The sequence below is a fragment of the Bactrocera latifrons genome, unplaced genomic scaffold, assembly GCF_001853355.1.
Source record: "Bactrocera latifrons isolate USDA-ARS-PBARC rearing strain unplaced genomic scaffold, ASM185335v1 scaffold_33, whole genome shotgun sequence".
In the NCBI taxonomy this organism is placed as follows: domain Eukaryota; kingdom Metazoa; phylum Arthropoda; class Insecta; order Diptera; family Tephritidae; genus Bactrocera; species Bactrocera latifrons.
Window position 1 is genome coordinate 1,708,100 of NW_017536963.1, and position 14,776 is coordinate 1,722,875.

Consider the following 14,776-nt stretch of genomic DNA (forward strand, 5'->3'; position numbering starts at 1 on the left):
TAGAAGTCTAACATGGAGGATAATAGATGTCATTATGCTTAACTAACAATTGGTGAGGTAGCCAATACTAAAATAGGAGGAGGGCCACTGAATCGTGCTCCCTAATTGAGTGTCCACTCATTCATGTTTTCATCTAATCAAATCCCAATCTTCTTGAGTTAAAGTAAAGTACCTTCGGGCGGCTTGAAGCTTTTAAGACTCTATACATGTCGGATACCGTCAAATCCATTCACCTTTTAGCTCGATCAACTAGGCCTCATTGGTAACCTCCTCTATCAACTTTGCCCGGCAATTAAAATTCGGGTTCGAATCGGACCACTAACTCTATATGATAGAGCGTTGTGACTATTTTGCCCAAGGGGTCAAAGGCCGAAAGGTCTTCGTTTCTTTCGTACCAGGTTCGCCGGCCTTAGCCACTTTGAAGCTCGTTGAACCAATATTTTACGATCAGTCCTGAATTTCACTGTGCGAGCTTTTTCCCAAATGCAAGAATCGAATTAATATTAGTCCTTTTCCATTTCACTAATCCACAGCATACTTTGGCACTTCCAGCACCACAAGCATAACTACAGTTGTATAGGATTCAAAAGAGAATCCACACATAAAGATGACAACGCCACCAAGAAATCAAGATCGTCATCCGCGAAAAGATATGGAGGTCGCTATTACACCCTCTTCTGATGCACAACGAAAATTGGGACGAATTGACGTTGGAACCGGGTTATCAAGTATCAAAATTGACATAACCGACAATAGTTTTTTTCAAACTCCAACTTCGCTGCCTGAAGGGAAAACATTTAATATGAGCACAAACTCTAGTTTGAAGCAGTATCATCCCAACCATGACCATATACTATCGGATAACACTTTACACAATAACATCCAACATAAGCATCTGCACATCCAGCCAAATCTACAAGTGTCCAACCATTTGGATAAAATGTCAATACGATCGATCAGTTCAGAGGATGTTTCGGCCACGGTGGAAGGCAAATGTTGTAGTGCTGCTGCTCGTAATCCGGCAATCAAAACGGGACGACGCATACAACTGTTGCAAGTAAGTACTTCTAAATGCAATTTTTACTTTTAAATATAGTTTGAGATGTGCTTAAAATGCGAATATACGTCCCAACTTCCTTTTAAATGATACTTCTTAAGGCGCGATGTTTATTGATACACCATTCAAGCGAGCGTAGTCGCTGTCTCTTAATTCGCTGAACTATATCAATGCCGTCGTATATCTCGTACAACTCAACGACTGCGGTATTTGCTGTTGCCAATGCCCATAAATGTTCCGCAGAACCATTCTCTCGAGAACTCGTATCGCCGACTCATCGGATGTTGTCATCGTTCATGGTTCTGCACCATAGCAGGACGGGGATGCTGAGTGATTTGTAGGATGTGGTCTTTGTTCGTCGAGAGTGCACTTTACTTCTTAATTGCCTCCTCGGTATTAGTGTTAATGCTGGTTCCACGATATACTCAATTATCTAAGTTCGAAATTATGACTGTCAACAGTGACGTGGGCAACTAAATGGAGGTCCATTCAACCTGTACGACCCAATAACTTCGGTCATTTGAAGACGTTCACAAAGTTTCCGTCGTTCACTATCAGACCCATTTGGTTCGCCTCCTTGTCCAACATCGAAAAAGCAGAGCTAAGTCGCTACTGTAATAACCAATGATATCGATGTCATCGGCATACACCAACAGATGTACACTCTTGTTGCCCTCTCTATTCAGATTGAAGAACTCGTACGATATTGAGTTGCCTTGTCTGAAACTTCGTTTGGTATCGAACGGCTCGGAGAGGTCCTTCCCGATCCTGACGAAACTTTTGGTATTGCTCAACATCAGTTTACGCAGCCGTATTCCTTTTGTGGCGATACCAAATTCAGTCATAAAGACAGCTCCCTTCTGTGCTGTGCTAATTTATTATTTTATAGGTCCAAAATAATATAGATGAGGCAGAAATAATTAGATGAGAAAAAAGACAACCGATTTTTGTACGAAAAAAATTCCGAAGAAAAATAATAGAAGTCGAGCCTATCACCAACTCATGACAGTTACCAATAACGGCGTCTACATGTATTAAAAAAACTGCGAACACATAACCTCTTATAAATTTTCACATAACAGCACTTAGTGTTGCCTCTTTATTTGTCCATTGTATTTTCTTTAGAAAATTAAAACGATTTCTGTCTCTCTCCCTCTTTTGGATATTGAATTAATTAATGAGAATTTATTACTGATTTTATTTGTTTGTTTATTTCAGATGATAATTTTGCCATTCATTCCAATACTTGCGCTGATTGTTCAAACATCAGTTATTCTACAAGAAATTCTTGACTACAGAGCAGAAGTGGCTGACATTGAGACGAAGGTGAGTGTTGCCTTGTCGCAAGGTCCTACGTGATTGTATGTTTATATGTATATACCATATAAGAAGACATGGCAAGAAGTTAGTAGGAATGGCGATTACTTTTCTATCACTCATTGTGACTGCTGTATGCTGCCGACGTTTGCCACTTGTAAAGTAAATGTCGTGTCGGTCTAAACTCTATTTTATACTCTTGCAACCTGTTGCTACAGAGTGTAATAGTGTTGTTCACGTAACGGTTGTAGGTATCATCTAAAACTAAGCGAGATAGATATATGGTTATATATGTATGCATATTTAAATGATCAGGATGAGGAGAAAAGTTGAAATCCGCGTAACTGTCTGTCCGTTCGTTCGGCCGTCCGTGCAAGCTGTGTACTTGAGTAAAAATTTAGATATATTCATGGTGTGCCGGTTTCTTAATACAAAAATACAATTCAAGTTTTTAAATGGGCGTAGTCGGACCACTGCCACGTCCACAAAACGCCATTAACCGAAAACCTATAAAGTGCCATAACTAAGGATTAAATTAATGTATACAACTATAATTTGGTACATAGGATCGCAGTAGCAAGAGAACCTGTAGGCAAAATCATTTGAAAAAGTGGGTGTGACCCCGCCCTCTAATAAGTTTAATTTATATATCTTCTAAAAAGCTACAACAACCAAATTTTTCCAGCGCACATATTATCAGAATTCCCACCGACAGTGCGAAAATAGATAAAATCGGAAAATAACCCCGCTCACTCCAAGTGCAATAATTCAATAACTAAATAAGCCAGAAACATCAAATTTTACCTCCGACATGATATGAGAGGGGAGGCGGTGTGAAAATTGCACGATGGGCATGGCGCCGCCTATTTTTTGATGAAGTCCCATATCTCGGGACCCAAATGAATAATTTTAACAAAATTATGGCTTTATTCACTTGTTCCTATGTCACAGTACAAAAATGGACGAAATCGAACGACAACCACGCCTACTCCCCATGCAGCACACTTTTAAATTTCACTTGATTCTTTCACTTTCTAGTACACAAATCAGAAAGTAATTAATATAACAAGATAAAACTTTGGCCGAATAATACCTTTAATGTATGCCACCTTACGACCAAACATTTTTTAAAACCAACATAAATTATTCAAGCCCCTAGGTATCAAATATTTAGACCCCGGTACCTATAGTTAACTTTTGATCGAAAGTGTCATGTGAGTCAATGTGTGATATACATATATAGAACATAACTGAAATTCAGGGAGAATTCTTCTCTGACAATGGTATGTCTGCATGTCAAAAATGGGTTGAATCGGACCAATACTTTCCTAAGCCTTCATACATCTAATATAATGATTTTCGAATTACTAAGTGACTTTGTACCGCATATATCGGCCAATATGTGAGTTATCTCAATGAAAATAAGAAAGCGTGTTTTATTCCGAACAGTGTATCTTTGTGCCTAAAATAGATAAATTTGAGCTAAAACTTGGCCTAGACCCTATGTAACTAATGTCAGGATTTACGAACATTCGGCTGACTTTACTCTATATGATTGATTTTTAGTATGAGGCATGTTAATAGTAGGCGGTATTGGGAAAAAACGTAAAATCGGGTCGATACTACCCCCATAGACTATATATAATGATTTTCGATTTTCTAACAAACCTTATGTCGAATATATACGTCAGTGTATGAGTTGTATAGAGTACATATACACATATATAAAATTGCTTGAATTTTGATACTATGGTTAACGTTTTACACCTTAAAGTATTTTCCTGACATTGATTCTTGCATGTGTATGAATTGCTCGGTTGCACCCGATTTAGCTCTGCTTACTTGTTTAATATAAAACACGGGGTGAACGAAGATAGGCGCGAACGGTGGGGATAAGCAAATGGAGTCATAGTGGCCATTTGACCGACATTTTGTTTATAGATTAGCTACATAACAAAAAACCGAACCCACTTTGACCAAATTTGAGTATTTTATTTTATTTTAACATCACGTCGTACTTTTTGTACAACCTGAAAATATCCCTCCCATTCTGTAGGTGCTTTAAACCGCTTAGTACTTAAGACTAAACGTCTTGCTATGGTCCCTGCAGAAATTTTTCCTCTATAATTTTTATCTTCATTAGTACAAAGAATGATGTGGCGATACATATAAATTAAAATTTATCGCTCCAATCGTGCCCTTTTGTACATATAGACACGAGTATTCTCCTTTGTATTTATACATATTTGTAGCTTAGCTTTTGGTTTACAGCAGAGTTAAATAAGAATTGTTGAAGATTAATTAGATAATCAAATATAAAGGTTAACGACAACTTGTAGATAAACACGGAGAAATAAGATACAGACATATGTACATACGCATAAATATTTTAAGTAAAAATAAATCAGTAATTTTTGCATGATCTCTTTGTGATAAATTGAATGTATAAGAACATGCCAACTAAGCTTCCGAAGCTTCTGATTAGTCACCATCGATGTGTGTGTCCTGGTGCTGTGCTAATGGAATACAATTACTCGCCTTAGCTTGCCAGTTCCTGAGCGATTATTTTCTTCAGACGGTCCAAGTTCTGACAGTGCAGGACAAATTAGGTAGGAGCGAAGCTCATAGTTGCGAAAATCGCTACCAATCCCACAAAACACGTAGCACAACCTTCGTGGCTTGGTCATCGTTTGCGCGGCCACAGCGCGTTTCGGCCACAACGATTCGACGATTTTCAATTTTTTATCGATTTTCGACAATTGGTTTTCCACATTGCCTTACATCTTTAACATATTATCAGAACCATAGATCCTATTCATATTTTTAACCGACTGTCTTGCGTTCACTTTCTTATTGAAGAAGCACTTTCTCTCTGCTGATGTTCATTTTTGGCGCGTGCCCTAACAGTACTGAGTCAAGTAATCACAAAACTATCTGAGAAGTTTTTTAACACAACATCACGAACGTGTTATCTTTCTAACGTCATATAGCGTAATCCGATCGCACTTATATAAAACAGGATAAAGGTTACATTCGAACAGCGATCTCGGACTTATGAACCAACCAAAATTAAAATAAAAGTATGGACAAATATCTCCAACAATCATATTTCTACTCTTTTTACAAGTTTTTTTTTTCATTTATCCAGAATGTTCTTAACATTTCTCATAATTATTTTATTGCATGCTTAACTTTTGACCAAAAGGTAACAATAGCTACAAACTTGGGAAAAGTTGTGACTCGTCTGCAGCTGGAGCGTTCAGAAGTGTCCTTTTATATCTTCACCAATGGCAATATAGAACGGTGAGCTAATTTTTATAGAGTTTTTTATCGTACATAAGGATTTTATATCTGAACTTATATATAAAAAAAAAACAAGTCCTTGTATGGAAAACTTTTTTATTTGACAAATTATCTTCAAGAAATTTTGCATAGATTTTGTTCAAAGCATCATATCTATGCTATTTTTGAGATCGGACCACTATAGCATATAGCTGTCATACAAACATTTCGTTCAAACTCAAGATAAAGATTAGTTTCAAATTAGCTGCTGGTGTATGCCGTCGATATTAATATCATTGGTCTCCAGAATGGATAAGAAAGCGAAGCAAATGTGTCTATTAGTGAACGAGGGCATACTCGCGTCTAGGCTCCCACGTCACTGTTAACAGTTATAACTTCGAAGTTGTAGATAATTTCGTCTATCTTGGAACCAGTATTAACAGCAAAAACAATGTTCGCCTCGAAATCCAACGCAGAATAACTCTTGCCAACAAGTGTTACTTCAGACTGAGTAAGCAATTGAGAAGTAAAGTCTTCTCTGGACGAGCAAAGAGCAAAGCGAAGTCACTCATCATCGGCTTCCTACTATAGGATGCAGGGGCTCATGCCGATGATAACAGCTGGTGAGTCGGCGTTGCGAGCGTACGAAAAGCTTCTGCAGAAGATATATAGTTTTTGCGCATAGTTCAGCGAATTCAGTGAAAACACTGAAGCACTGAGTATTACTTTGCTGGGGGAAGCAGAGGAAGAGGAAGACCTCCACTTCGTTGTAAAAGATCAGGTGGAGAAGGACCTGGTAAACTTGGAATATCGCATTAAAGCCAAACAGCAAAAAGGAAAAACGACTGGCGCGCTATTGTAAGCTTGGCTATAGCCTCGTAAGCATTGTCTAACCAATAAAGAAGAAGAAAATATCTCCTTGTTCGCCCTCATAGTTCAAAGTAGTACCTATTGGCAAGTTTTCGACAGACAATTTCCCACCCCCATTATATTATTGAGAATAATTGGTTTTATATACATTCATACTGTATGTGCTAGATCTATGATCTCTTAACTTTAGAATAAGAAAAGTTTTTGAGCCAAAAAACTTGTATTCATTATCGATTATTATTAGATATTCTTTCACAGGTGGTTCCAAAATGAGTATCAAAAGCACTTATCAGATCCAATCTACTAATAGACAGTTTTTCTGTGTTAAAATGATATTGCCAGCCTTTCGACTTAGTAAAATTATAGAACGTCAATTTGAGACGCCAACATTGAGAATGCATGTGGTAGTTTAGTCAAATCTTACATTCATTTCAAAATAGTTTTATATCAAAACTTAACTAATGTGTTATCAATAATGTTAATAGATCAAATTTAACACGAAGATTCGCTATAACCGACAATGCTTTGAATAATCTGACAACATGGAATGAAGTTAGTGTACCAACATTGCCAGATGAAGATGAAGATTTTGAGGTTATGCTTAATCGGACGGAGTTTCAAAATCGTTTAAATGAATTCAGGTAATTCTATCAATAATTTATTATTATATTATTTTTTGATAGCACAAAAAAAAACGTTGAAAGTGGTTGAAACCTGCTTTTTATCAAAAGATATTAGCCAGGCTATTAGCAACCTATCGCGTATTACTTTAGCTCTACGACGAATAGAAAAAGATATATAAAGATGAGTTCTGAAAAGTTCTCATTTACGTTATTTAAAAAAATTAAATAGTTTGTATTACCTATAAGGTTGAAAATCACAACATTTTTTCGATTACGATCCAGTTTTTATAGCATTTCGTTGAGCAAACAAATGGCTATTCGTAGACTCATTTAGATCGTATTTTATTTCTTAAAAGTAGCATGCGTGATTTGTGCCCGTGAATAAATTAGCCATAATTATCTCATCGAAATGAATGCTTATGATTCTAAGAAGTGATCTAGTCTCTGTATTCTGGTTGACCAGGAATTACTTGGTTCGAATGAAAAAATTTGAAAGATGTTTAAAAGAGGTAAGACGTAATGGTAAACACGCGAGTTTTCGACTTTCCTTGGACAAGTTCAAATTCACTAAAATCTAAAATTTTCCCAACAAAAGCACTCACATTCTTGAACCAGTTAAAATTACCGTCGGGAGAATGAGTTTGTAATTACTCGGAACAATTGTTAATAATAATACCTACAACTGAGTTACTTCAGAATTCAGGAAGCATAGTAAAGTTTACGTAAACAGGCCTAATACTATCCGAAGTCAAAAAAGTTAAGTTAAATCAACTAACACTTTAGGATCTCAGCTGAAAAATAATTATTTTTAATATAACTTTTTTTCGAACGATTATAACGTTTAGAGATCGTGTGCGGTCAGAACCCGAAGATAGTTCAATAACGGATGTTATGAATTGGTACACGGCTATAAATCGTGCTCTACTGCATCACCTTACTGAACAAATAAAGGAAACGGATAACAGTGGCGTTTGGCGGTAATTAACATATATCGGAAAGTGCAGTTATCTATCATACAAACATTTTTTTCTTCATTAGCTACCTGATTGGTTTCAAAAATCTTTTAAAAAGCATTGAGTGTCAGAACATTGCTGCTTCTTTTGGCACTAAATACTATGGACGCGGTTACTTGGGTTTGGATGCTTTGGTTTCCTTCATTCGCTACGAGTTTTTATCACGTGAACTTATCAACTCAACGCTAAATTATGTGCCCAGTTTGAGGCCAATGTATATGAACATAACCAGGACCGAAAAATATAAAAGGCTGAAAGCGATGTTAGTATTATAAGAGATACAATATGTACTCAAAATATTTAATGCGTTATGTGCTCTTAATTCCTTTACAGGAACATAAATGTTTTTAAAAACAAACAAGGTGTTTCAGACGAACGGAATGCTATACAATATTACGATACTATGCACAATTTTACGGATGATTTACGAATATTACAGAAGGCGTTACGGATCAAAATCAAGTAAATAAAGTAATTTAGTTTGTTCATTTAGATGGGTAGAACAATAGTTATATTCAATTCTAAATACACAACTATTTTTCAAAGACAAATTCCAAAAAAAAAAAAATTGTCTCAAACATTCATGTCAAATTTGTCCCAGTAATCCTGAAGTTCGCCAATCTATTACTTCGTGAACGGGTTTAATTCAATCGTTTCGATTAAAAATTTCGTATTTCGGAAAATTTGTTCCGCTACGTAAAAGTGTTTGAAAGAGTTCAATGCTCTGCATTGCAGTTTTGAGTCGGTTCTTAGATCGTAGAATCAGCTCGATTATCTTTATCTGCAGCGATAGACCTAACGTAAGAGATATGGATATACGTACAATGCTACGTACCAAACAGAAGACGTACACCCGCTTTATTAGCACATAATTAAAAGAGACATGACTTTGGATCGCAAGCTTTCTTAAGTGGTTGCATCCAATCGGTAGTATTTAACTCTTTTGGTTCATATTAGGACGGATATATGTACAGACTGTTTGGAACAGTGGAAGATAATGAATTATTCATAGAGACTTGCATCTCTTTAAACAAAGGATAGAACTGAAACATCAAAAACTCGTTAAATTTAAATTATTTTGGATTCTTACTTCGGATATGAAGTATATAATAATTCTACGAAACTATATAATAATATAAATACAAGTATAATTTTTTTGCACCAACAGAGAATATGTCGATACAACACTCTCGGAGGCTGCTAATAAAGAGGCGGTGGGCATAGCTATCTTGGTCGTCGTTCTATGTGTTTCGCCAATTATTATAATCTTAGTCAAAAATGCTGCCGCAACTATACAGGTAAACAGATATAGTTAGTAAAGTGATAGTTTTTTTCCTCATAATACAAGTTTATACCATGAAAAGGATACATACCATATATTAAATTTGCCACGATGTTTGTCACATTCAAAACGATACTTTTGATATGTTCATAAGTGATCAACATAACGAGCTGAATCCATTTGGCCATGTCTGTCGGTCTGACTGTATATATGCGAATTTGTTTCTCAGTATTTTAAACATCGAACTAAAATTTTACACCCGTTCTTTTCTCATCAAGAAGCTAATCATTTGCCGCAACGACTAATATCGAACCACTGTAGCTTGTATGGATCAGATCGGATTTCTATAGCATATAACTGTCATACAAACTGATCGATCGAAGCTCTTTTGAGGACTTTTTTATATTTCTGAAGGGTACTAAAGCTTCGGTGCCACCGATGTTAACGTTTTTTCTTATTTTACTGTCATTATAACCGTTATATTTCTTGTTCGATATTTTCTACAAGATGTATGCTGTCAATCTCGCACAGAAAGCCAAGGAATTGAAAAGGGAGAAGCGTAAAAGTGATTCTCTACTGTTCCAAATGCTCCCACCCAGTGTTGCCATGCAGCTAAAACAAACACAACAGGTAAAACTATCCTTCTGACAGAAGAACACAAAAGAAGAAAGTATGGTAGTCATAAATAATATATATCGTAGTATATAAGTTGTTGGTAAATCGAACTGATCCTGGCGCTGAAAGAAAGACTTTGACATTTGAGAAACAATAATCATATTTTATAAAATAATTGTTATTAATATTGAAGCAAAACTTGATGAAAGCAGATTTTGTGATATTTTAATATTTAAGAGAATAATGTTTTTGCCATTCGTAAGAAACCTAAAGCTAAACTGGAGATCCAAGAGAAAAACTACAAAAAAATCAATTAGTTATGTTAAATCAAGTTAAGCTAAGTTAATTAATCTGATATGTCATAATTTATAGTCAATTCCTTATTAAACACATAATTTTATTCTTCCATTGCTATTTTACTCCGCTCTCAGGTACCCGCTGAAATGTATGAAGCTGTAACCGTTTACTTCAGTGATATCGTCGGTTTCACAGAGATAGCTGCAAGATGTACACCTTTGGAGGTCAGTGGTAACTCATTCTATGATTTTAGTTTTTATGAGGGTTATTCAAAGCGGGTGAGTTTTCTCTCGGCAAAAGAGTTCCTTCAAAGTGGTCTCGTGACGACGATACAGCCGAGTACTTTTATGTAAGTGTGTGTATTTTCTTCATAGATCAGAGATAAAAACTCTGGTCGAAACAAAACTAAAAATGATGGAACTATTGCTGAACTTTAATTCTAAGGTGAACATTTTATTAAAAGAGCCACCCGGTTTTCTAGTACAGCGCAGATCCTAATCGGCTTTTAGTACTTAAATTTTTTTATTTTTTTTAGTCATAATGATACTTTCATATTTCGCCACCCCATAAGATTTTAATAGCTATAATTCTAAGATTTGATCAGATAAATTGAAATGACTGTCTAAGGCACAACAAATACTTAGTACCGTTTTAGATAAAATTGGATAAAATAATAAAAATAATAGTTGTTGTTGTTGTAACAGTTATTTAGTTCACGTTGTAATGGAAAAGTTCAGATAAGTTGCCATCGAGGTCACCCAACAGGGTTGATCCATAGGCAGTGGAGTGTCTGTTGTCAAGGGTTAGCTGGACAAGCGAAAAAGTGGTCAGTATGATGCGGGTACTCGTTGCTGATGAATTTCACTCTGTACGCTGGACATATATATGATATGTCGCGGTGGATTCTGGATAACTAGGAGTTTAAATCGCTACAGTATCCAGAACGAAGCTGAGCAAGGGTCCCACTCACAAAGGCAACTCGAGTTTGTCATCTTCAATTGATGGTGGTTTGATTCCAGGTACCCCATACACTGAGAGGAAGTCGGTGAAAGTGTTTGAAAGTCTGGTCGTCATATTGTTTTGTGTCGTCGACGTAATTGTGGAAGGACTTCTTGATGTTTCTTGGATAATATTTTCCTAGGATTTTTAGCTCGACTCTCGTGAAAAGAAATTTTCATATTTTCTGATGGCTTTCCTTGGAATATATTATTACTACCTAATTAAAACCTTAAGGTAATGCTCAAACGGAAAATGGAATCTCCGAAATAATTATATAGTTTCAAGCTATCGATGATAGGTTAGCAGCAGATCTACTGCTTCGAGGTGCAGCCTCCTTCAGAGAAGTGACTATTCACTCATATAGTAGAGCGACGATACTAGCCTTGAACTCATTAACATCATCAAGCATCAAGTGTCTTTGTAATAAGACTGGTATGGTGTAATAGTGCAATCGCAATTTCTTGCTGATAAGCTAGCAAGGAAAGGCTCCTAGAATCGCTATCGGTAGAATGGGAACGGCTTAATGCCTCCTAAATAGATGGCTGGACTTCACGGAAACTGTGCCAACGCTGGGCCACCATCGGTACATGTAGTGATCTTACATCTAGTGATCTTTTTGCCCCCAATAAGGCTAGCCTCTCCCCAGTTGTGGGTCTTTTAACAGTCCATTCCCATATTGGAGACCATGCTGTAAGATTGTTAATCCTACCAGACGCCATCTGCAGAAGCTGTGTGGAAAAGGATGGGGTGAAAACAACTCAACACTCAATTAATAGCATTGAATTAAAAAAATGGTTGATAGACAACTCTCAGATAGGCCCTTTATTTAATTCGAACTAACCCCACTTTTTCGATCTAACCGAATACATTTATTTATACAAATATAATTTCAAATATATCTACATATATACCTATTTATTATATAGCCAAATTAAAATATTTTAGGTCGTCACCTTTCTGAACTCAATTTATCGTGTTTTTGATGATCGCATTGAATGTTATGATGTTTACAAAGTGGAGACAATAGGCGACTCCTATATGGTAGCATCAGGACTGCCAGTAAAAAATGGTACGTAAATGGTATAAACATATTGGCATATGTATTTAGATAGTATAAATTGTAGCAGCGGCAAGCATAACTTTCAGGAGTTTATAAAAAAATAACAGTAGCATAATTTTAGCTTACAACAACATATTATGTATACATATACAGTTAATTTACATTCAAATTCAGTTCAAAGGTACCAACTATCATATGCTCACATAAAGTGGTAATTTGTACATATGTGCGAATAATGAACTTGTTGGAAAAATTGTCACTTTCTGTCGTTGGCAAATTATTATGCACTCAGCAACACCCTTTTTTCTTTTTTCTTCTTGATTTTTTCTTGTTTCTCGTTTCGTCAACACTTCACGTTTGCCCTGACAACCAACTATAATCTCCGCATCCGGCTCGCTGTCACCACCAATGGCGGACCACACATACACCTTTGTTTATATATACACACACATACATACATATATGTGAGGTGTGCAGGCGAAAAGCATGTTTCGGAAATTGCCACAATGGCGCTTGATTTACTAGACGCATCGTCTTTTTTCAAAATTCCGCGGTCAACGGGGACATTGCAAATACGCTGTGGCATCCACACTGGTCCGGTGGTCGCTGGTATTGTCGGCACGAAAATGCCGCGCTACTGCCTATTTGGTGACACGGTCAACACAGCGTCACGCATGGAGTCTACCGGTGAGGCTCACAAAATTCACATCACGGATGAAATGAACGAGGCACTGCACAGGATTGGTGGCTTTCGCACAGAACACCGCGGACTCATTGATGTAAAGGTAAGTAAATTACATTTTCTCCATTAGAATCTGAAGGACTAGGAACAAAAACACATATATACATATGTAATCGTAAATTAGGATGTCCCTCCCTACAATAATATCTATTTTCAGAAAAATAGTGGTTTCCACCAATTCGAGGAAACTTCATTTCATTTTATGTTGTTGTGAGATGCATATTTCTGCATATATATTATAAAATATATTCTATATGACGTTCCTTGAAAGCAAGGCCATTATGAATGGGTCTTAACATCAAAGTCTATTCGGATGGAATAGTCAAGCTAAACTTTATTTCGAAAATAATTTGAGTAATGTGATGTAGTGTATACAACAACAACAAGACTGTCGCCACATTTCAAATCTGCAAACTAAAAATTGTTTATCACAAGGTTCATATATTCGACATTCTACTTCGTCGCATTAAAATTGAAAAATATTTTATCATTCACAGGTACTATAGAGAAAAGGGGAAAAATTGCCAAACGTTTAATAGATAGTCTCTGTTTCTGTTAAAAATTATGATTCTGTTATGAATGCTGTAAAAATGCTAGTGTTCATTAAAATCCTTGAAAAGCATCTGACAACTCGTTTAAGTCTTGCATTAAATGTAAATGTTTCTCTTTAAAAATATCTTTCTGTTATTGGTTTTCTGTTTTGAAAGCGGTTTTAATTCTCATTGGATTCCCTTAAAGGAAGTAAATGGCAATACCCTACCGTACCAGAAGTAGATTTAGATTACTGATATTAGCAATAATTATTTTTAATATACATAAAGTCGTTTAATTATAAATAACATTAGTAATATACTGTTTATTTAATTTTAGGGCAAAGGCCTCATGAGCACTTACTGGCTGACTTGCAAAGATGGTCCGGTGAAGGCTCGTTGTGAAGAAATTTCCTGGTTCACTGACATGCAACCAGTTTTTATGGAAAAACTGAAGTCAGAACCTTTCTTAAAAAACGATAGCAAGCGAAAATAATGTCACGTTGTGTAGTTTTATTCTACTACTAAGCATGATTGAATGTACAATTACATATTTATAATCTCCATAAATAAAATAGGGCATACTTTGTTCGATAAAAAATATAATTTCATGATAAATATACTTTTATATGGGAAAATAAGTCAATGTGCGTAAGTACATATTATGTGCTATGTATGTATGTATCTCAAAAATAACTTTTCATAAACATTGCACTAAAGCGGATCTTTCTCATTTAAGTTTCCTCCAGCGGTACATCCGCCGGTAAAGTGGTGATGAGGTAAAGCTGTTCTTATCAGTATTTGCTCGGCAATTTATTTATATTTATGAATAAATACTTACATATACTCATGCTTATATTGGTCTTCCGGCACTGTGCTTGATAGGTGTTTCCTTCGGTTGAAAAAATATTGATGCAGTGCTTTTATATACTCCAGGCGGTGTATTCCGTATTATTTCTTGTATAATATTCCTTTTTCTACCAACTGGAGTGTTAAAAGTTCTCTCACTTATGGAAATTTTCCTTAACGTATTATTTATTTTATTTAGTATCAGTAAAACCTATAAGATCGTATTAAATTCCAATTTGA

The 14,776-nt window shown here is 35.9% G+C and overlaps 1 protein-coding gene across 1 annotated transcript; it reads left to right on the forward strand.

Annotated features, from left to right (window-relative positions):
- Positions 1-607: 607 nt before the first annotated feature.
- LOC108971164 lies at positions 608-14,183 on the forward strand. Its single transcript, XM_018937037.1, has 13 exons — positions 608-1,057; positions 2,276-2,383; positions 5,580-5,677; positions 7,012-7,167; positions 7,995-8,126; positions 8,188-8,424; positions 8,496-8,624; positions 9,331-9,460; positions 9,952-10,074; positions 10,491-10,580; positions 12,301-12,424; positions 12,893-13,200; positions 14,028-14,183. Exons 1-13 carry the CDS (start codon positions 608-610, stop codon positions 14,181-14,183), a joined length of 2,241 nt encoding a protein of 746 aa, XP_018792582.1.
- The last annotated feature ends 593 nt before the right edge of the window (positions 14,184-14,776 follow it).